This window comes from Monocercomonoides exilis (assembly GCF_001643675.1).
Source record: "Monocercomonoides exilis strain PA203 chromosome Unknown scaffold63-433378, whole genome shotgun sequence".
Classification (NCBI taxonomy): domain Eukaryota; phylum Preaxostyla; order Oxymonadida; family Polymastigidae; genus Monocercomonoides; species Monocercomonoides exilis.
This window is the reverse complement of record NW_027150608.1, coordinates 247,988-271,196: the sequence shown is the minus strand read 5'-3', so window position 1 is coordinate 271,196 and position 23,209 is coordinate 247,988. Positions and strand designations below refer to the sequence as shown.

The window sequence follows — 23,209 nt, the reverse complement described above, 5'->3', positions numbered from 1 at the left end:
GCGAAAAAGGCAAGAAATGTGGAAATGGCGAATGAAAGCTGTTTTGAAGGGTGGGAAGTGAGTGTGGCGAATGGGGGGATGATGTGGTGTGAACTGGGAGGAGATGATAAGTTGTTGATGAAAAATTCCACAGTGAGGAATTGGAGTGTTGATGGTGAAGATGGGAGAGGAGGAGGAGTGTATCTTCACATCGGAAACGATTCGACTGACAACTTCGTGTTTGAAGATTTGTTGTTTTCAGAGAATAGTGCCCGAGAAGGAAAGGACATGTTTGTGTTCTGCAAGGCATTGAACATAAGTGTGTCTCCCATTCGATTTTGTTTTGTGGCAGAAAATGAAGAAGGAAATGAAGCTGATTTGTGGGGAGTTGATGAATCATATTATTTTAAGCCAGTCAATTTGAGGTTGTTTCTGGTTCAACTGCATTCAGAATGTGTGTATTTGTCGGTTGAAGGATATGATGCAATTGGATGTGGGCAAGAAGAGCATTCATGTCAAACATTATGGCGGGGTGTCCAGAACATCAAATCCGGAGAGGATAACTCAGAGATTGTTATTTTGCAGAAGGCTCATGTGAAAGATGGGAGTGATGTGTCAGGAATTAGGATTCGATCAGAACAAGATCAAGTGCATTCTTCTTTGCTGTTTGAAGAAAAAGGTGAATTCAATGGGGATGGGGCTATTGTGAACAGCAAGAAATCAGAGTTTGTCTTTGTCGACTTTATATTTCCGCATTCACTGAGAAATGGAGTGAAAGCACTTATTTTGTCTGAATCCACAAATGGTTGCATGAAGATGAGCAATTGCATATTTGAATGTTCTCAACAAGAGACTGTCGAGTTTGCCATGTTGGAAATGAATGGGGGAGAAGTGACTTTTGAATGGTGTTGTTTCAAAGGGCAGATGGTTTTCGGTTCTTAACCACTGAAATTGACTGGAACAGTGAATATGAATAATTGCTCGTTTCAGGAAGTGACCTCAACACAAAATGGAAAAGGGGGATTGGCGAATGTTATTCTTGAAAATGAAGCAGAACTGCAAGTCAAGAACTGCACAATTCAAAAATGCGAATGCTTAGCCGAAGGTGGCAGAGGAGGCGGATTGTTCATTGATTGCAAAAAGTCCAAAATTGCCAGATCTATCTTGTTCGGTTCTGTTGTCTTTGAAGGGAACAAGGCAGATGTTGGAGAAAATCTGTTTGTTGAATCGTTTGATCTGAACAGCACTGTGACAACAGACACTTTTGATTTTAACTTTGAATCACTGAAGAGCAATTCAAATGGGTTTGTTGGAAGTGACAAGGTGTTCAGCGAAACAGATTTGTTCAGATTTGTTGTGGAATACAGAAGCGAAAGGATATATGTGTCAGATGAAGGGCATGATGTGGCTCGATGTGGTTCAGCTGAAGATCCTTGTCAGAGTTGGTGGAAAGGTGTTAGGCAGATGAGTGAAGGGGCAGATAAGCGTTGGATATTTATTTTGGGGAAAGTTGAGCTGAACGAGGTGTTTGAGATGACTGATTGCTCGATCGAAGCATGGAATCCTGTGGAAGACGAGGTATCGAAGGTGAAGATGGTGATTGAAAACGATGTGAATGAGAGCAGAAAAGCGTGCCTTTGGAACAAAAACACAGCAAGGATTGCTCGAGTCGAGTTTGAAATGGAAGGGGAATATGACAATGAAAAGAAGGCAGTGATTTTGAGTGAGAATGGGAGCTTGAGCCTGGTGAACTGTTCAATTGAAGGATTGGCAGAAAAGAGGATTCAGATGCTTGTGTCATTTGTCTGTGTGAGAGAAGGAGTCATGGAGATAACGAATTTTGACGTTTCGAATTTGAATTGTGAGAGAAATCTTTTTGTTGTTTCAGAGAGATGTGAAGGCAGAATTGAGGAGCTTGTAATAAATGGATTGAGTCTGAACGAAGGAAGTGTGTTTGAAGTTGAGGAAGCAAGCAGGAGCAATCATGAGCAAGCAAAATCAATGAAAAGCAGTCCAACCATTTTGCTGGAGAAATTCCATGTGAAAGATGTGAAGAAAGATGTGAGAGGGGCATGTGTGATTGATTCGAGTGCAAATAAGGAAAGTTTGAAGCTTGCGGTGAACAGAAGCGTGTTTGATGAATGCAGAAGCTCAAACAGTGAAGAAGGAGGAGCCATTCTGTTTGTGTTGAAGAGCGAGGGAAGTCTGAGGATTGAAGAGAGCACACTGAGCCAATGTGGGTGCTCGACAGCCAAAGGCAAAGGAGGAGGGATTTATATGGATGCAGCTGTTTCTGGGGATCTGAACATGCGATTTGTGAAGGATGGATTTGATTCCAATGTTGCGCGTGTTGGGCGGGATTTGTTTGTGAAGTGTGTGGATATCAAGAAGCAGATCAATGAAACACAGTTCAATCTGGATCTGAGGGAAGGATCATACAACAGATACAATGCGATCTATGGAATGGATGAGACAGAGTTTGTGGATGAGCCGATGAATCTGATCGAGTTCATTGTCACATATCAAAATGATGTTATTTTTGTCACGTCAAACACCTCCAAAGGCAGCGAGGACACGAAGAACTGTGGAACGCAAAAGCAGCCATGTGCCACATTGGAGTATGGACTTCAGCATTTGTCATATGAGTTCAACAGCCAACTTGTGATTATCGAAGAAGGGCGAATATCGGCTGAGCTGGAGTTATGCAATGTGACCATTTCATCCCGTTCAGAGCAGCATGCCAAAGTCGGAGTGACTTCAGGAATTCATGAATCAGCCGAGAGCCTATTGAGCTGCACCGACAAAGTGCTTTTGACTCATCTGTTTGTTTTGTTTGAGAGTTCGTTAGTGATGGCTCATGGATCATTTCTTCGAAGTGAAGCAGGAGCGGCTCAGATTGTTTCATGTTCATTTTCATGTGAAGAAACAACAAGAAATGATGAATCGGATTTGTTGTTAATTCTGCTGTTGGTCACTGGGAATGGAAGCTTATCAATTGAAGAAGTGAGTATTTCTCATGTTTCAGCAGTCAGTCAGTTAATTGTTGTGGAGTCAAATGCTTGTCTGAAGTGTTCATCAATTTCAGTTCAGGATGTGAGTTGCCGAAAGGATGTAGTGTATCTGGGCAGTCATGGAAAAGCGATTCTTGAAAAAATGGAAATGAGCAATGTTTTGAGCAACGAAGGATCAGCCATTCAAGTGTATTCAAGTGATGCGAATAGAAATGGAGATGAGGAAGAAAGAACTGAGATAGAGATGAGCCAATTGGTATGCGAGAATATTAGCGTTGGGTTGATTTCCTCAGTCATTGTCTGTGATAGGTTGAAAGACAGCTTTGTGAAGATTGTGAACAGCTCGTTTGTGTCTTGTTCATCATCTCCTGAAAGAGGAAGTATGGTGATGATGAGTGCCTGTCGAAATGTGTCAATGAATTTATGCAAATTTGGAGTGAATAGACAAACGTTTGATGTAATAGTGAATGATGAAGGAGAAGATATATGTGAATGGGATGGATCACTTGTTGATTTGAAGGGCACTGTTGCAAACATGAAAGACACAACCATAGAGAATTCAAGTGAAGGAGGTTTGTCGATTTCAGGAGGGCAGGTTATGATTGAAGAAGGAAGGTTCATGAACAACAATCCAGTGATAGGGAAATATCCATCGATTCGAAGGAACATTGTTTGCAGCGACGATGCGACAGTGAAAGTTGTGAGCCTGAAGGGCGGAGATGGAGCGAAAGAAAACAGCTCGTTGTGGATGCTGAACAAGGGGTGCAAGGCGGAAGGGATGCTGGAAGGGCTGAAGTCTGTGCTGTTTATTCCTGTTCTGGGTTCTGTGAGCATGGCAGAGGAAGGGGCTGTGATGTGTCTGAGCTTCCGAGGGGCGCTTTTCATTCCATGCAAGCTGGGGTTTGAGATAGTGACAAGAATGGGAAGCACAAAGCTGATTGAGAAGTGGGAGTTTTCGGAGGGCGATTTTGCATCAGAAACAGAAGTTCACTCGTCGATTTCGTCTGCGATGATCACTTCTTTGCCCGATGAGTCGGAAGTGGCAGCAGCAATAATATTTGGAGAAAAGAATGCAGAAACTGATCTGTTCGTTCTGAAGAACAGAAGTGAACCTCAAACAAGGGGAGATGAAAAACTTGTTGAAGGAGGGAAAGGAGGAAAATCATCTTTGTCATTGATTGTGATTGTTATGGCAATTGTTCTTTTTGTGGTTTTAATGATTGCTGTGATTTCTACTGTTCGATGGAGAAAACAAAAGAGAAGAACAGAGGAATTGGAGGTGATTGTGGAAGACACAGTGAGAAAGGATCCCAAAGCATTTGAGATGGTGACGATGGAGATGTCACCTGAGGAGCAATGGAGAAGGGCAGAAAAAGAGGCAGAGAAGAAGAATGAGGAGAGGATAAAGAAGAGGGTGTGTGAGAAAAGCTTGGAACACTCGGAGTCATCAGAGCATCTTCTCTCTGAGAGCGGCTCCACTGAATACATTTTGGGAAGAGATTCAGACAAGATTCCTCATTGGATGCTGGAGAAGGTTGATGATGAGGAAGAGAAAAGAAAGAGATCTCCTTCACCATCCATCTCATCCACTTCAACCACAGATACTTCAGACACAGATTCCACATTTGTTCGGTGCGAGGATCTGTGCCCAACCACTTCGTCAATGTCGAACTTGGTGGATCCAATGGCATGTTCATCTCCTCACGAAAAGCTGATTGTGGATCTGAGGGATTCGCTATTCATGTTATTGCATGGAAGAAATAAGACAAAGGAAATGGCGATAGGCACACTGGAGGAGCGGGAGGTGACAGCAGCTCAAATCATGTTCTGGGTGGCCAATCTCGCACTCCATTGCTTTGACGAGCTCAAAATTGCGCTTCAATCGCTGGATGGTCTGAGTCCGCACATTGTGCTGTTCTCAGAGCACATGGTGATCTGTGTTGCTATGCACTCAGACTGCTCAAGAGACTCGGATTCATCGTCCATCTCATCATCAACGACTGTTGTGACATCTGCAAGTGATGATGAAAGTGACTCCCTTCCTTCATCTGCTTTTGAGGATGAGGACGAATTCAAAAAAGAGTGCCTTCGGTGGAAGGCGCCGGAGCTGGTGAGTGGAGCGAAGAAGCATGCGACGAAGAAGACTGTGGTGTTTTCGATTGGGATGATGGTGTGGGAGTGTGTGACGCTGAAGATGCCGTTTGGGGAGTATGACGGGTCGGGGGCAGGGGAGCTGATTGTTGAAGGGGTGAGGCCAAGCATGGAGATGATGGAGGGGTCGAGGCTGTCGGGGTGTGTGAAGGAGTGTGTGCTGCAGAAGGGCAGGGAGCGGCCAGAGCTGGGGAGGCTGAAGCGAGAGTTTTTTGGGTATTTCCCATCGGGAGCAACGATGGTGACAGCGACAGACGCGATTGGGCTGTATGAGGGGAGCGATGTGTTCTATGGAAGTGGGGGTATTTGCAGCAGCAGCAGCGACAGCGGCAGCACATGCACAGAAATGGGAGGATGATAAGAGTTGGGGCTTCTGAAAGACGGTGATGAAAAGCAGAGGAAGGAGAAATGAAGATGAGAGTATTCTTTGATTGGTGTTTGGTGAATGAGTGGTGATGGAGGGTGAAGGATTTGAAGGGATGGGATGGATGATTATTTGGGAGGCAGGAGAATGGAGCTGTGGCGGAACATTGGATGAGATGGAGGAGCCACAGGAGTGGGAAAAGTTTGTTGGGAGCGACTTCTGAGCAGCTGATGTAAAAGAGTGGTTGTTTCTTCCATTTTATTTTTTTTTTTCAATCTTTTTCTTTTCTTTTCTTTTCTTTTTTTGGAAATTACTCACCTCATGAACTTTTGGAGGCTATGTCCTATTATTTGTTTGATTTCAAAGAAAAAATCGATTTGAACATTTTTGATTTTGGCTGAGTGCAAAGATAAGCAATTTGGTACATATGAAATTTTTGGGGTATAATCCGAAGATATCGTCATCCTCAGATCTTTATGAGATTTTGTCAGTAATTCAATAATGCATTGTATATTAATATTATGCAATTGTCGCATATCGGAAGTTAATGGTTTTGGAAAAAAATATATTTATTTCATTTTTGTGATCAAAAAAATTTACAAAAAAATATGATATATTTCTTCAAATTTTAATGCAAAAAGTTGTTTTTGATATAAAAAAAAGTGAAATAATCATCAATAATCATTTTTAGAGTTCGAAAATGAAGCAATTAAATTTCCGTTTTAACAAAATATATATTTTTCAATTCTAGATTTCACATTTATTTGTGATTTTTTTCAAAAAAAATATTAAAGATAAATCGTTCCACAAATTTTTGAAATCAAAGTGCAAATGAATTTATTTAGATATTCCTTCTTTTCAAAAAACATAAGCTCAAAAATTAAAAAAAAATAAATTTTGATCCAAACCAATGAAACAAAAAAATAACAATAAATTGAGTGAAATTTTGAATATTAAAAAAAACACATTTCCGATACACAAAATAAATATATTCGTTTTTAAAATAGGTTAAAACGATAAAATAATTATGAATTAGTGTATTTTGAAGATGACGATATCTTCGGATCATGCCGCATCTCCATTCTGTTAATGCTTCTTCTCTCCATCCAGCTGCTGTTCAGCAACGTTCTGAGCGATTCTTCGATTTTGATGGAAAGAAACAAGAAGACACATTCAAAGGCAAATGCTGTTAGAAGCATAAGCCTACGAGAACGATGAGGGTGTGTTCATTCACAACTTACTGCAAGTTACTGAGTCTGAATTGATAAGGATCTGCAAAGACGAATCAGTTTTTGAGTGAATTATTTTTAAAGTTCGTAAAATAAATCTAAAAATTTGAAAGAATAGAAAGAAAAAGACGAAATACAAACTAAAAACGCTTTTTTATATGGGGTAATACCCTTTTTTTAATAAGCTCATCTTTTTGCTTCACTGACTGAAGCAGCCAATCTTTTGCCATTTCTTCCCAGCCATTTATTTTTGCTTGCAAAAGTCAAAAGATCAGCAACGTTACATCAAAAGAGAAAAAAAAAATTGAAAATATGAAATTATCATTACTTGAAAATATTCCTGTAATTTTTAAATTTTTTTATTATTTCTATTTCTTTTTTTCTTTTCTTTTATAAATTATTTTCTTAAAAAAAGCACAAATATAACATTAATTGGATTACACACCTCAATTTGATAAAACATTTTTTTGTTGCCTGTTCTGCCTTGTCAGACTGCTTCTGTGTCGCTCGTATAATTTCTGTATTTGTCTCGAAATCCATGCTGAAATTGGCGAATCAACAACAATTCTCAAAACAATCCAAAATGATGATTTTCCAGAAAACGTAGCAAGCGTCTTTACCGATAAATACACATCAATTGGCATCACAATTTAACGATAAGTGTTTTGAAATGAGTTCAAAATTCCGCATGAGCTTGATTTCGCATATTGCATCAATCTCCTTCGCCTTCTCGAATTTTTTCATCTTCGCTCAACCGCAAAGCCTTTTGGAATAAAATCTCTTTCAATGCTCGATTAACTATTTTGTCCATTGTTGCATCGATGTTGCTCCAAAGGCATTCAATCATCATTCGCCCTTCTTTCAAAAAAATGTGAATTGATGAAAGCTTGATTCCCTTCCATCATTTTTCATTCAGCTTGAACAACTCACTCAAGAAAGGAATTAATTATAAAATTATCCCGATATCTTATAACTTTTCTCAACACATTAAATTTGAAACATTCATGGAAACAAGCAAACACTCTGAAATAACAGAAAAAATCATTTCGATGAAGCAAAGCTTCTAGATAGCAGAAAATGAGAATGCAATAATTGAAATACTTATGTTTGAATTTTTATTTAAAGAGCATTGAAGCACATGCATGATTAATGAACAAACTGTTGCTTTTTTGTCACTTTTTTGTAAAGTTTTTTTCAAAGTCTTTTCTCTTCTTCTTCGTGTTGCTCAGAATGTTGAAATAAAAATATATATGTATTTTCATTCAACACCAAATATGTGGGATATTTTTCAATTCGTTCAAAATCTCATTCGAAATGCCTCCCATTTCAAAGGAATAAATTATTGTTGGTTCGATCAGAAAGAAATAAAATTCTTTCGTTTTTGACTTAATATAGCCTGAACTGTTGACTTCTTTGTGACATCTTTTTTTCACACAGATTTTTACTGAGCAAAAGGATTGAGTTTGACAATTATATTTTAATTTTGTCAATTATCAACAATGTTTGTTGTTTTGTTTTTGTTTTTCATTTAAAATTTTACAGCAAAAATTGTCTTTGTATTAAATAGACAGAATGAAAATGTGCAATGAAGACAAATCTGAAGATGATGCTCAAGAGCCGTCTCTTGAAGATAAGTTTTCAAGTTAGCGAACATTAATTGTGTATTTTCAAAGATCTCATATTTTTGATTTTTGATGATCGAGGAAGAATTGTTTGATCAGTTGGAGCATTGCAGTGAGGATGAACAAATGCAGAAAATAGAGGAAATGAATAGATTAATTGAAGAAATGAATAAAGAAGAATTTGAGTCTATTTTCACAGTTAGAATGTATAATAAAATAGACCAAATGATTGGAGAAGAGAAATTGTCATGGAGAAACGCAATTTTGTTGTTGAAGCACATTGGATATTGCCAAATGCTAAAAAATATTTATTCATATTATTTTGATTATTCATCATTGAGCAAGAGAATGAAAGAGATGATAATTGATGAAAATGAGAAGAATAAAGAAGAAGAGGAAGAAAGGCTTCTTGTTGATCTTTGTGAATGCTATCTTTTTCTTAGCAACCGGTTCGATACGGAATTGATATTAATTAGTGTGCCTTGCCTTCTGAAAGATGCTATGAGGAAAGAAGAAAGCGAGGAGAATCAAAAAGAAGTGGAAATGGCTTTGCTGACTTTGGCAAATATTAGCTGTCTGGAGGTTTGATAATGTTTTGTCAATTTTTATTTTTCATATGAGTCTTAATTATATTTCTGAAATAGAAAATTAAAAAAGAATTTTTTTACGAGGAGATTAAAGAAATCATCCTATTTCATCAGGAGTGTCGAAATCTGACACGACTTGCGTATCAGTCTGCTTGGCATTTTTTAATGAGCAGATTGTTCAATGATGACGGCTTGAAAGTTACAATTGCGAATGAACTGCATTTAGCGAGAGAAGCAGCAAGAGAAATGGAAGAGCTGACAAAGTGCGTGAATTGGAAGAAGAAAGAAGAGGAAATGAGCAAGGAAGAAGCGAATGGAGTGCAGGTAATCAGGAGATGGATCCAAACATTGAATCATTTCTTTGAATACAGTCGTTTGTGGAATGAAAAACTTGCTGGACTAATAGGCAGCCTTGTTCAAATGATTCGAGCATCAAGGGACAATCACAAAGATATTTGCAATGGATGTCTCGATTCACTTCGACGTGCAGCAAAAAATAGAAATGTGAGAGTTGAAGACTTGCTGAAAGGGGGAGCAATTGATGTGATTTTGGAGGAATTTCAGCAACCAACGTTGAATGACAAAATTGCATGTTATCTCTTGGTTTTTTTCATAAATGTTTCAAATCGAATGGAAGAAAAGATGGATAATAAAATGGAAGAAATGAAAAGAAAAGCAACCAAAAGGGTGATATATGAAAAGATGGAAGAAGGATACGAAGATACCATCATTAGCTTTCATAAAATGTTTTATTATCTCTATAGAAAATATTATTGTAGAGCATCGTTGAATATTTCAGATTATCTTGTGAATGTTTGAGAAAATGAAATTCTAAGAATTTCATGACTCACAATTTTTTTTTTATTCATTTCACAAAACGGTTCAAAAATTTATTTTCATATGTTTGCTAAAAGTGATTAATCATCCTGATTCATCAAAATGAAGTGATGCAATAAAAAAAAAATTGAATTTTATCTAAAAAATAATTTTTTTTATTTTTAATTATGAATTTCTTCATTTTCTTCTTTCTTTCACCAAAGTTCTTCCCAAAATAATCCCACAAATGTTTTTTTTTTTTTTTTTTTTGCTCAAAACAATAATTCCGCAACTCGGTTGAAAACTGCAGCGTCAAATTGGGACAATGTTTTTGCAATTATGAAAAAAACTGAGATTTGTTCCAAACTTTTTCTGCAATCATAACATAAAAAGTCTTTAATCGCAATGCACAAAATAAAGTAAATTTTAAAAATTGAGAATAATATTTGAAAGTATTGTGTGGAACAATATTCATAAAGCAAAATATTTTGTCCCAATTGAAATGACGAGAAACAAAAAAATTATGGCAGTGGAAAAATGGAGCAAAGGCAGTGAATGTGGGAAAGACGAAAAAGAAAGGAGAAGATGAAGAAAGCGATGAAGAGGAAGAAGAAAAGGAAAATTTTGTAGAATTTAAAGAAATTGAAGAAGAAAAAAAAGGAGGAGGAGGAGGAGGAGATGTTCATGATGACGATGAAATGGATGAAATGGAAGAAAAAGAAGAAGATGATGATGATGACGACGATTGTGAAGCGTGTGACTGGAGATATGTCTGGCCAAGTACAAAAACAAGAACAGCAGCTCAGATGAAAGAAGAAAATAATCGCAAATGGCTGTGGCCTCAAGGAATTGATGTGCAACTGCCAATGAGAAGCAACATGATGAAGAACGATGATTCTTTCTATTTCCTCTTTCCTCCTCTCAGCAGCTCAATCATTAAAGGAATGGCTTGGATTCTTTGTTGCTCTCAAGATAATCATTCCCTTTGGAGCTTTTCCAACATTGTTGATGGAGATGAGAAAAAGGCTGTGCAAAAAGGATGATAATGATGCTTGAGGGTGTTTGAAGAAGAATGACTTGAAAAAGATGATGAGGATAAAATACTTCTCCTTTCAATCATGCCTTTGTCGCTTCTGAGAATATGTTGAGTGAACATTTATCCATTTCTTTTCTTTTCTCTTCCAAAATAATGTTGATAAATGATGATTCATTAAACAAGAAAATGGCAGAATTGTTTCAAAGGCATCTACTCCATTCTTTGCATCCACAATCATAAATGTTGTTTGTTCTTTTCCTCTTCAATATTATTTCAATCTCTTTCTCCAAAAAATTCTCCCAACAAACTGAATCCAACAAGCATTTTTCGAATTACTTTCATTGCCCTATCACATGAAAAAATAAAAAGCAAAAAAAAAAGTGTTTTCATGAAAAAACTCAAATAAAACAGAGTTTATAGCATACCAATCGCGCATTACATCCCTTCCTGCAACCTCTTTGCATCAGCAAAAAACATCCATTTTCACTCATTTCACATTTTGGCCTCTTTCCTTTGAAGTGAAATTCCATCCCTATCTGTGAGATAAGCACATCAAAAACCCAACCCAAATGCTCATATAACCTTGTTTCATGCATCCCATCCCTTTTGCGAAAAGTGTCCATTTCAGCCAATCGAGACAAAAACAATCATTTCTTTCAAAGCATCGAAAATCTCTTCAAATAAAAATATCACAAATAATCCACCAAAAGACACACATTTATATCTGGTGCAGAACCACAAAACTTCCATCGCTCGTACCTCTTCCATTCACCAGTTTCATCAATCTTCACATCATTCATTTCTTTCCCAATTGCCTTTTCTCATGAAAATACAGCCAGCAAAACTATATGCTCCAAATCATATGTTGTTCCATCTCAGAGGCGGATATCGCTGGACGGAGAGTATCGGTTGAAATATCAGAACATCAACAAAAATGGATAAATTGTTCACTATTATTCATCGGATCATAAATAAATGTTGAAAAACAACAAATGAGAATATTTAAATAGATGTGATAATACGATATTCAACAAAAATTAAATGTTATTTTTTATTGAAGTGCCCATATTAGTCTGCAAGAGAAAAAAGAAAAGATAACAGTTGAAGAGGCATGATATTGGCGTTGTCAGGAATGTTTTATTGTATGTGGATAATTAGTGTGGGGTGCGTGTGCAATGGTGCTGCAAGTTATGGAGCAGGATTTGTTGAGGAATCAGGGAAAGAAGGAGAATTGGATTATCCAAAAGGCACATGGAGAGAGAAGGCTCAAAACAACAAATATGGAGATAGTAATTTATTCGACACACATGTTGAAGGAAATGAAGGTGGAGCGAGAGAGACCTCGAAAGAAGAGAGAATGATGAAGAAATATACAAAACAATGGAATGAGAGAAGTGGAGAGATTGGGAAAGGTGAAAAATGGAGTTTTTGTGATGAATGGAAAATGTGGGGAAAAGAGAGAATGTTTGAAGGGAGTCTGATTGAAGGATGTCTTGTTCTGGTCAATTCATCAATGAAACTGAATTCGTTGACATCGATGGAAAGAGGTGGGGAGAGTGTGCTCAGGGCATCGGATGGAAGTTCTGTTGAGGTGAGTGTATGTGTGATTGGAGTTCGGAGAGAGATACCCCCCTTTGATTTGTGTGAGAGCTGTGGATTGTTTTCCAACATTTCCCTCAGATCGTCTTCAACTTCGTCTTCAACCTCGACTGAACAGGTATTTCCTCCACTTTTCTCTTCAAAAGCAGTGGAAGGAGAGATTTCAGAGGAATGCCACATTTCAGTTTGTTCCTCTCATTTCTCCTCTTTTTGTGTTTCTTCAGCTCCATTCCTCTCATTGCCCTCTATTCCCCTTGTATCTCTCTCACAACTCACTTTTTTCAACGTCTCAACAGCACCTGATGCATGTCCATCTCCAACAACTGCATTTTCACAAACCACATGTTTGATGAACAGTTGCACATTCTCGTCAGTCTGTGATGTGTATGATGGAGGAATTGTCCCTTCACTCAGCAACCCCTTTGCCTCTTTGACAGCCTCAAACACCTCGTTTGTTGGATGTTGTCGGACAAGAAATGTTGAATGCATTGGAACTACAGAGGTACCATTGAAGCCAGACAGACAGAACACAACAGCCAATGGAGCAAACTCATTCACTTGGTGTGAATGGAGTGAATCGAAGGCAACAGGAAAAGGTGAAACATATTCCGATGGCACTTCGAACGGTGGCGCAATATTCATGTATGGTCAATCGTCCGCAACTGTTTCTATTAAGCACTGCTCATTCAATGATTGTTATGCCCATTACGATGGAGGGGGAGTTATGTGTGCAAAAATCAAATCTGTTGAAATTGAAAACAATACGTTCAACTCATGCACCGCGCAAAATCAATGTGGTGGAGGGATGTATGCTTATTCGATTTCAACGTGTGTTCGGATCAGCGGATGTGACTTCGAGAATAGCAAAGCAAATAGTCAAGGAGGAGCTCTTTGTCTTGGAAGTTTTCAGGTTTCAGGAACAGGATGCATTGGAGATGATAGTGAGGGAGGGAAGATTGCATGCATGTTTAGCTGCAGTTTCACTTTATGCTCAGTCACAAATTATTATGGTGGAGGTGTGCGTTGTTACAATGTTCCTAATCAATTCAAAATGAGGAACATAAAGTTTATTTCATGCACAGCTGTGGCAAGTGGCGGAGGATTATATCTGGAACCATTTAAAGCAATAGCACCGGATGAGAAATTTTATTGCTATTTTTTGTTCTTTCATAATTGCAATTGCAAAATCACGTCCAATCCATATGGGCATGATGTTGAATATGTTGATTATTACAATGTCCATTTGGATTCAGGTAATCCATTTTTTGAATGTTGCACAACAAACACAGATAACAAGAGAATGTGCTACGCATACAATTATACAAATGCAGGTGCTTGGACATTTCAGCACACAGAAAAGAAGGAATGGCTGAAGGATAAGACGATCTATGTTTCTGTGAATGGGAGTGATGGATATGAGCTATGCGGGTCAAATGAATCAAATTCGTGTCTGACAGTGAAGAAGGCGTTTGAGATGTGTGAGGTGCAGATAAGCTTGACAATCACGCTGATGGAAGGGGAACACCAAAGCGAGACAACAACAATCGAGATTGGATCGAAGAAGATTTCAGTCATTGGGACTGGAAAAGATGAAAGTTCGATTGGAACAGGAGCACTTTCATCAATTGGACAGCTGTTCAGTGTTTCGACAGGACATTTGGGAATGAGTCATTTGAAGGTTGATTGCCACTCAAATGCAAATCCTTCGCCGAGCGTGGTTGTGGTGTCTGATGGAAGTGGGTCACTCTCGTTGGAGGATGTTGTGGTCACTACGAGTAAAACTGGAGACTATGTGATGTCGTCGTCAGTGTTTGTGGCGCTGCTGTCGCAGTTGTTGATGACCGATGTGGAGATAAAAGATTTGAATGTCTCAAAACCATTGTTCTCTGAACAGGATCTATCTTCTTCTTCATTATCGTTATCTGCACTGTTAATGACGTACCAGGAATCTGGAGATAGCGTTCTGGCGAATGTGAAAGTTACGAATGTGAAGTTGACTGAAGGAGATGGGGTGGTTATGGCAAAGAGTGTGAAGGCAGAAGAGACATTTGTGGTCAAGAATGTGACAATCGAAGATTGCGAGTGCAAGGCTGGAAGTGGTGGTGGGATCAAGGTTGATTTATTATCGCCAACAAGCAAGTTGCGGGCTGAAACATTAACAAAATTCAGCAAATGCAAGTGCAGCGGATATGGCGGAGGAATAATGCTGCGTCTGGAAGATGGCTCGCACGACTTCTCGATTGTGTCTGTCGATTTTACAGGTTGCACTGCTTCATCGGGAGGGAATTATCTTTTTGTGAATGGGATCAATACGGCAAGCTGGGGAATAACAACCTCAACGCTGAAAAATATACAGAGCATATCAACATTAAAGGAACTGGTGGGAATCGATCGGAGTGACTCATCAATGGGACAATTCCCGCTGAATGTGTTTCTGGACACATTTCCCAATGCGGCACATGTCGGGAAGGCGAAGAAAGGGTTGGGGGGATACAACTCGTGGTTTTGTGGGCTTGATTATTATCCGTGTGCCACAATCACTCACGCTGCCGTTGCGCAATATACAGATTCAAATAAAAACATTGAGCTGGATCCAGGATTCGAGCTTGCTGAAGAGGTTGCCATGGCAGATACCAATGAATGGAAGATCTTTTGTGCGACGATTGAAACGAAAGTGAATGTGATTAACCCAGAAACAAAAAGTTCTGATTGGTTGATTAAGACGCAAAACACATGCTCATGCACAATAGAAAATATCACATTTTCAATACCAACAGTGTTAACAGATGTTACATCGCTGATTTTGGCCAGCTCTGCACTCCTCAAGCTCACAGACTGCTCAGTTGGCTATTCATCAGGCGTTGACACGACTTACCCGATTGAATACAGCTTCGTAAAGGCGACCGAGGGTAATCTGAGATTGGTGCGTTTTATGATCAAAGAAAGTCTGACAATTGATGGGCACTCGTTTGTCGAGTTTGAAGCAGACATGAATGTTGTGTATTTTGAAGGATGCAGTATTAGCAGCGTTGAAAAAAAAAATGGAGACGGGGGACTGATCAATGGAGTAATTGGAAAAGCACATGCGAGTGCACAGGATACATCTGGGATTGTTGTTATTGATTCGTGCATTATCAAGAACTGCAAATGCCACGGAAAAGAAAATGATATCGGAAGAGGTGGGGGAATATTTGTGAGGATGGACGGAAAGGGAAGAGTGGTTGTGAATGGGAGCAATAAAATTGGTGGATGCGAGGCGAAGAATTATGAAGGAGGAACTAAAGGGAGAGGCGGGGGAATGATGATGGAGATACTGAACTCGCTGTGCACATTGAATATTTCCTCAGAAAATGCGTTTTCATCTCAGGTTTTATCGCCAAATGATGCACTATATGGGAAGGATATATTTATTCGCTGCGGTTCAAAGATATGGCTCAATGAAATGGTGAATGAAAACTCTTTTTCATTTTTTGATAAAACTACCACTCCGTCAGATGTGCTGAAGTTTTGCGGGAGCGAAGATCTGAAAGATGGAGAAGTGATTCCACTGTTTGTGTATTTGCAGTCAATCGGATCGACATTGACTGTAGGAAGGAGCAGAGACATGGTGTTGGATCACAGTTATTGTGGGTTTGAGAAGTTTGGGTGTCTGACAATTGACTATTGCATGAACACTCGAGTTGATGATGGGCTGCAAACAGTGGAAGTTGTTTCTAAATCTTCAATAACTAATGTTATTAAAGTGATTTCTCGAAGCGTGAATTTGAAAGGGAAAGAGGAATCAGTGGGAGAGAAGATGAAAGTTGAAGTGAAGGACGGAGGAGATACAAGCCCAAATTATCTTATCGAGTGCACAAAATCATTTGAAATGACGAATTTGGAATTTGTAATGAACAAGGAAATAAATGGAAAGAGATCTGCGTTTATCTATTCGACATCCACAGTCACAATAACAAGCTGTTCTGTCTCGTTTACAAGCGATGCATTAGCTAACGAAAAGATTGCATACAATATATTGAACATTGCGGGAGGAGAACTGATTGTGGATGGATTAATGATGGAAATTGCAGCGACACTGACGATGAATGGGAAGTCGCCAATATCGATGACAAGCGGAGTGAAATTGGATATTAAGAACAGCAGAGTGAGTGGAGTGACGGTGGAAGGCGGGAGCGGAGAAGGAGGAGGATGCATCGGTGCTGCAATAAATGAAGATGGAAGCACAATTGTGGATAACTGCAGTTTTTCATCAGTATGCACTGGCGTAGGTGGGATGAAAGGAGGAGGGATGATGATTTCAGCTGAGGATGGAGGAAGTTTGGAAATAAAAAGCGTAACATTCACAGGATGCCAGGTACCGGCAGAGGACAAGTTGCAGAAAGGAAGAGGAGTTGGAGGAGGGATGTTTGTTCGATTGGCAGATACAATGGGATCATTTAAGATGGAAGGAGTGACATTCAGCGGATGCAATGCTTGGAAAGGGAAGAAAGTGTTCATATCGGGAAATGAGCTGGACGAGGTTATGTCGAACGAACAACTGAAATGGGGGTTGAGCGCAAGTGATGAGAAGTCATTGTATGAGCTGTGTGGATGGGAAAGGAAGACAACAGGAGAAAATGGATATGCAATTCCATTGGTTGTGTATTTGTGGAGGAACTGGAGCAAAGATGGGTTTGTATCGAATGAAAAAGGAGGAGACTTCAGTGGGTGTGGATATTCGGAAGCACCGTGTTCATCGATCAATCACCTGATATCACTGAGATATTTGACACTTGGAAAAGGCGAATCCCAGATCAGCATTGGGGATTCAGGGTTGCTGAGCCATTCGATATCATTCTTGTCTTCGTTGCCAACTTTGCCAGATTCAGAAGCGCCAGCAGTTGTGATAAAAGGAACAAAGAAAGGGACAGGGGTTACGATCAGTGACGAAGATGAGAATGATTTGGATGAAGGTTCAATGATATCGTCGAATGTGAGCCTGTCATTTGTGAATGTGTCATTCACAAAACCCAGCATAATTGCTCGTCATGAAGTGTTCATTGATTCTTCTGGAACAAACACATTATTGTCAGTTTCAGATTGTTCATTTGGGCCAGGGAGAGGGGTGGCAGAAAGTTTTGGATATTGCCTGATGAGGGTGAATGGAGGGAGTGTATTGATTGAGAGGAGTTCGTTGAGTTTGATTTCAGAGTTGAAAGGGTTGATTGCGTTCAGCCCAAGTGCAGGTGAGGTGACACTTCAGAATGTGAACATCTCATTTGTCGATGTGACAGAAAGAAGTCTGATTTCGATGATGGAAAAAGATAACCAGATGAATGGAGAAAAGAAAGACTTTTCAAATGGGAACAAACCAGTTCTGAGGGTTGTTGGGTGTTCATTTGCGAACATCACAAAGGAAGGGATTGGAGCGAGTGTTGTTGATGTAGGATCATTTGAGGATGGGGTGGAGTGTGTAATGGATGAGTGTTCGATGTCAAGCTGCAAGAGTGGTTTGAGTGATGAAGGAGGAGGGATGAGAGTGGTGCTGAAGAGTGAAGAATCAATGTTAAAAGTGAATGGCAGCTCGTTTTCGATTTGCAAATGCTCGAGTGAAACAGGGTGTGGAGGAGGGCTGTTTATTGATGGGTCTGACCCACATGCGAATTATGGAAATGAGAGTCAGATTCCACCTCTGAATTTCAAGATTGTGAACATACTGTTTGTGATGAATGAGGCACATGTGGGGAAAGACGTGTTTGTCAGGTGCCACTCGATTGAGCACCAGATCAACGAAACACTGTTTGCGCTGAACTACAACCAGGAGTCACTGAACTCGAACAACTCGATCTGTGGGAGGGATGGTTGGAGCGAGGGAGATGTTGATCTGATTCCGCTGATCACATTCTATTATTCGGCGCAGGTGTTTGTGAGTGGGAGAGGGAGTGATGGGAGGGGGTGTGGGGCACAGAGCAGCCCTTGTTCAAGCATCAACTGTGGAGTTGAGCACATCCAGGAAGGGGTGATGAATGCGATTCTGATTGATGGAGAAGGGTTTGTGACAAAGGAATGTGTGATTGGAGACCTGGTTGTGAAATCGTTCAAAAAGACACAGGCGATTGTTCGATTGAACTCCAAGATTGAGAAATCAACTGAGAAGGATTGCATGATGGTGTTTGTGAATGAATGTTCAGTGGAGAGATGCTCATTCCAGTTTGAAGATGGATTTGAATCAACTCACAATTACATTATAAAAGTGAAAAATGGATCGCTGGAGATGAGAATTTGTGAGTTCTTCTCTTCTTCAACAGCAGTTAAGTTGATGTTGAACAGTTCAATTGTGAGTGTGGAATGTAGAGAGGTAAAGATATTTGAAACAACATTCAGAGATATTCATTCAACAAGATCAGTGCTTTCATTTTGTGAAGAATCAGATGTGATAATTGATGAAGCAAGAATATCGAATATCGAATGTGAGAAAGATGTTGTGAGTGTTGGAGGGAAAGCGAAAGTGGAGATGAAAGGGATGGGAGTTGGGAATGTGACTCTGTTGTTGAAGGGGTGTGTGATTTGGATGGATAATGCTGAGCAAGAGATGAGTGTGCTGAACAGCTCATCTGGAAAATGTGTGAATTCTGAGGAGAAGGGAAGCATGATGCAGATCAGGAATTCCAAGAATGTGAGGATTGAGAATTGTGTGTTTGATGGAGAAAAAGAAGATGAAATTGTCAATGAAGAGAGCAATAGAAAAGAGGGATTATGCAAATGGAATGGGTCATTGATTGATATTGAAAACAGTAATGTGGAGATGAGGGAAACAGCAATCAGAAACAGCAAGGCAGGTGGTTTGTGGGTGAGTGGAGGGAGTATGAAGATTGAAAACAGCAAGTTTGAGAACAACAACCCCGAGATTGAAGGATATCCATCAGCACGAAGGAATGCGATCTGCACAGGGGATAGCGAACTGAATGTTGTGAGCGTGAAAGGGGGAGATGGACTGAAAGATAACTCGTCGCTTTGGATTTTGGATGAAGGATGTCAATTGGGAGGGATTGCATCAGAAAGAGCATCATTTTTCATCCCCATTTTAGAAGAGGTGAAGAATTCAACTCAATTGAATGGGAATTTGGACCTAATAATTTCTGGAAAGCTGCTTCTGCCATGTGATTTGTCAGTAAAGATGAGCATGAAAAATGGGGATGAAGAAGAAATTGTGAGAAAGGAAATTGATGAAGAAGGGTTTGTATCAGAGAATGAGATTCATTCTGTAATCTCATCTTCAGAATTGGAGAAAATGAGAGAAGAGACAGAAGTGAGTGTGTGTATTGTGTTTGGGAAAGGAGATTTACATTCGTCAACAGAGCCATTTATTGTGAAGAACATGAGTGAAAGTCAGTCAAGTGGAAATGAAAGGATTGCTGAAGGAGGAAAAGGAGGGAAATCATCATGGATATTGATTGTTTGCATTGCGGTTGTTGCAGTGCTATTATTTGCGTTGATAATATTTTTTGTTCGTTGGAGAAAGGCAAAGAATGAAAATAAAGAACTGAGAGAGATTGTGAACGACACAGTGAGGAAGGATCCGAAGCTAATTGAGATGGTGACAATGGAGCCATCACCTGAGGAGCAGTGGAGGAGAGCAGAGAGAGAGGCTGAGAAGAAGAATGAGGAGAGAATCAAGAAGAGAGTGTGTGAGAAAAACCTGGGACATTCGGAGTCATCAGAGCATTTGTTGAGTGAAAGTGACTCAACAGAATACATATTAGGGAAAGACTCAGACAAGATCCCTGATTGGGCATTGGAAAAGGAGGAGGAGGAAGAGATAAGGAAGAGAACACCTTCTCCTTCTATTTCTTCCACCTCAACCAATTCAACAACTGATTCAGATTCAACATTTGTTCGAGGTGAGGATCTGTGCCCAACAACCTCGTCGATGTCGAATCTGGTGGATGCAATTGCCTGTTCATCTCCACATGAGAAACTGATTGTGGATCTGAGGGATTCACTATTCATGCTGCTTCATGGAAGAAATAAGACAAAGGAGATGGCGATTGGCACTCTGCAGGAGAGGGAGCAGACAGCTGCACAGATCCTGTTCTGGGTGGCCAATCTCGCTCTTCACTCCTTTGATGAGATGGAAAATGGATTATCTTCTCTTTCCACTCTGAGCCCTCACATTGTATTGTTTTCAGAACACATGGTGATCTGCATTGTTTTGCATTCAGATTTGCTTTTATCTGATGATTCAGATTCCGACTTATCATCAATCTCTTCTTCAACCATTGTGACATCTGCAAGTGGAGATGATGATGATGATAACTCTCTTCCATCATCAGCATTTGAGGATGAAAATGATTTCAAAAATGAGTGTTTGCGATGGAAGGCACCAGAGCTGCTGATCAACAAGAAGATGGGGGCAACAAAGGAGTCAGTTGTGTTTTCGATTGGGATGTTGCTGTGGGAGTGCTTGACTCTTCAGATCCCGTTTGGGGAGTATCCAGCAGAGGTGGCTGGAGGAAAAATCTTCAATGGAGAAAGGCCAGACATGACAGCTCTTGTTGAAGAAAGTGGGTTTGGAAAGCTTGTGGAGAGCTGCTGGCAATCGCAACGCTCGATTCGCATTTCTTTGGATGATCTGAAAAGAGAACTGTTTCTGCACTTTCCAGCTGGAACAATGATTCTGACGATGTCAGACGCGATTGAGGATGAGGATGGAACAGAAGAGGAAAAGAGTAAGACAGATGATGGAACACAAGTAGTATCGGGATCACAAGAGAAATTTTCAGTGAATTCACCAAAAAGAGTGAAAAAATCAAGAAAGCGATTCGATGAGAGGAAAACAAGAAATGTTGTGGAGAAAGAAATGGTGAAGGGGATAATAATCGTGTGAGAAGGGTTTTGTTGAGAAGTGATTTCTGAGTGCAAAAGAAACATTTTCACCGTTTTCAAAGATAAGATGGCAAATGTTTGGAATTCTTGCGCGTCATCTGAAAATATCATCTTCTGGATAATGAGATACATTTGAAAGAGAAGAGATGATAATATAAAAAAATTTTGGAAAGCATTTCTCTTGTGGAATATTAGATTCTTCTTCTTTTTTTTAATTCAAATTTCTTATTTTAATGTTCATTTTGAAAGTCATTCATGTGTATGTATTTTCGTATGTATTTAAAATGACAAAAAATCTTTTCAATATCCACATTTCAAAAGTTTATCTATTTGTTTCGTTTTGATGCTTAGATTTAGAAAATCCCTGTTTTGAAAAAGTTGCATGCTTTTGTTAATGTTTGTATGTATGTTGAATGTATGAGAAATTTTCTTTTTCAGCGTATGATTAATCGAATGAGAATGATAAAAAAGCAGTTGAAATCATTTTTTCTTTAATGAGTTATCGTACACATTTATCTTTATCGTTTTTTCACTTGTATTTTCAATTCATTTTTTGTGAAAATAATCACGTCAGTCACAAATATTTAACAGAAACAAATTTTTTTATTTCTCAAAAATATTTAAATTTTTTTTTTTTTTTTTTTTTTTTTTTTTTTTTTTTTTTTTTTTTTTTTTTTTTGTTGTTGTTGTTGTTGTTGTTGTTGTTAATAATGAAGAAAGGGTAAATGCAGAAGATAGGGGTACCTATTTTTTTTGTTTGATCCTAGAAAAAATGGTATAAACAACAACAAATAGATATATATGTAATATTCACATCACTTAAAGTGAAATTTATTTGCACATTTTTGCTGACAAATTATACTCATTTTTTCAGAAAATATGGGATTGATCAGTTTTCGTTATTATTTGATCCTGACTGAAATGGAAACAAATATATCTATTTCGAGATATTTAAGAATGTTTATGGACCCTGATTGCGCTTGGACGTGGTATCGAGTGCAATTACTTAATTGCTGTTCCAAAAAATGCACGAATTGTCAAAAACCAATGAATTTATGTCTTAATATGGGGAAGCGTTGCTGGATATGTAAAAATTGCAAAAGAAAAATAAGTGTTTATAAGGACACTTCGTTTTTCATGTCAAAGATTGGGATATCAAAACTTCTTCAACTTTTACTTTTATTATATATGAAATTAAATTTCAAACAAATCTCGTATTTAGTGGGCATAAGCAGAGATACTGTTTCATATTGGGCAAGCGTTTCTCGAACAGCTGCTGTTAACACTGTTGCGAAAATGGATTTGATATTGGGAGGATCAGAGTGCATCGTTGAAATAGATGAAGCCGTTCTACGCAAAAGAAAATTCAAAAAAGGAAGGGACAAGCAACAAATATGGATCTTTGGAATGGTGGAGCGGAAAACTGATCGTAACCAAGGAAAATGTTTGATAGTTCGTGTCGAAAACAGAAAGAAAGAAACTTTGATACCCATTATTGAAAAATTCGTAAAAAAGCAGACAACAGTTTATTCTGATGAGTGGCGCGCGTATTCCTGTTTGAATTCTTTGGGTTTTAAACATTCAACGGTTTGCCATAAGTATCGATTCAAAGATAAAATAACATCTGCTTGCACGAACATAATCGAAGGGCTTTGGAGTCAATTAAGAAGGTTTTTACCACGTACAAGTACAAGATTAAAATTTTTAGATAATTATTTGGCAAGTTTTATGATGGAAAAAAACAAACCTTTACAATTTCACGAATATGTTAGAATGATTCATGACTTTGTTCCTACAAAGGAGTACGAAAATCAAAAGGAGCAAATTAGAGATTTTGTAGATGAAAACACAGAGACTGATAGCGACATAACTCTAACAGCTGAAGAATCATCGGACGAGGATATAGGAGCAGGTGATGGTGGTGATGCTTCTGAATACACTGAAAATTGA

The 23,209-nt window shown here is 38.9% G+C and overlaps 4 protein-coding genes across 4 annotated transcripts; all 4 read left to right on the top strand.

The window, feature by feature from the left end:
- Nucleotides 1-24: 24 nt before the first annotated feature.
- Nucleotides 25-5,894, top strand: MONOS_7426 (uncharacterized protein; the record flags this gene model as incomplete). Its single annotated transcript, XM_067877749.1, has 2 exons — nt 25-906; nt 970-5,894. The coding sequence occupies 2 exons, from the start codon at nt 25-27 to the stop codon at nt 5,497-5,499; spliced, it is 5,412 nt and encodes a 1,803-aa protein (XP_067719379.1). The 3' UTR covers nt 5,500-5,894.
- Nucleotides 5,895-9,108: 3,214 nt separating this feature from the next.
- On the top strand, nt 9,109-10,802 carry MONOS_7425 (uncharacterized protein; the record flags this gene model as incomplete). Its single annotated transcript, XM_067877748.1, has 2 exons — nt 9,109-9,546; nt 10,290-10,802. The coding sequence occupies 2 exons, from the start codon at nt 9,109-9,111 to the stop codon at nt 10,800-10,802; spliced, it is 951 nt and encodes a 316-aa protein (XP_067719378.1).
- A 1,104-nt stretch (nt 10,803-11,906) lies between these two features.
- On the top strand, nt 11,907-21,863 carry MONOS_7424 (uncharacterized protein; the record flags this gene model as incomplete). The annotated part of the gene is made up of 1 exon (XM_067877747.1): nt 11,907-21,863. One exon carries the CDS (start codon nt 11,907-11,909, stop codon nt 21,258-21,260), a length of 9,354 nt encoding a protein of 3,117 aa, XP_067719377.1. The 3' UTR covers nt 21,261-21,863.
- Nucleotides 21,864-22,447: 584 nt separating this feature from the next.
- On the top strand, nt 22,448-23,209 carry MONOS_7423 (putative ISXO2-like transposase domain; the record flags this gene model as incomplete). The annotated part of the gene is made up of 2 exons (XM_067877746.1): nt 22,448-22,806; nt 23,032-23,209. The coding sequence occupies 2 exons, from the start codon at nt 22,448-22,450 to the stop codon at nt 23,207-23,209; spliced, it is 537 nt and encodes a 178-aa protein (XP_067719376.1).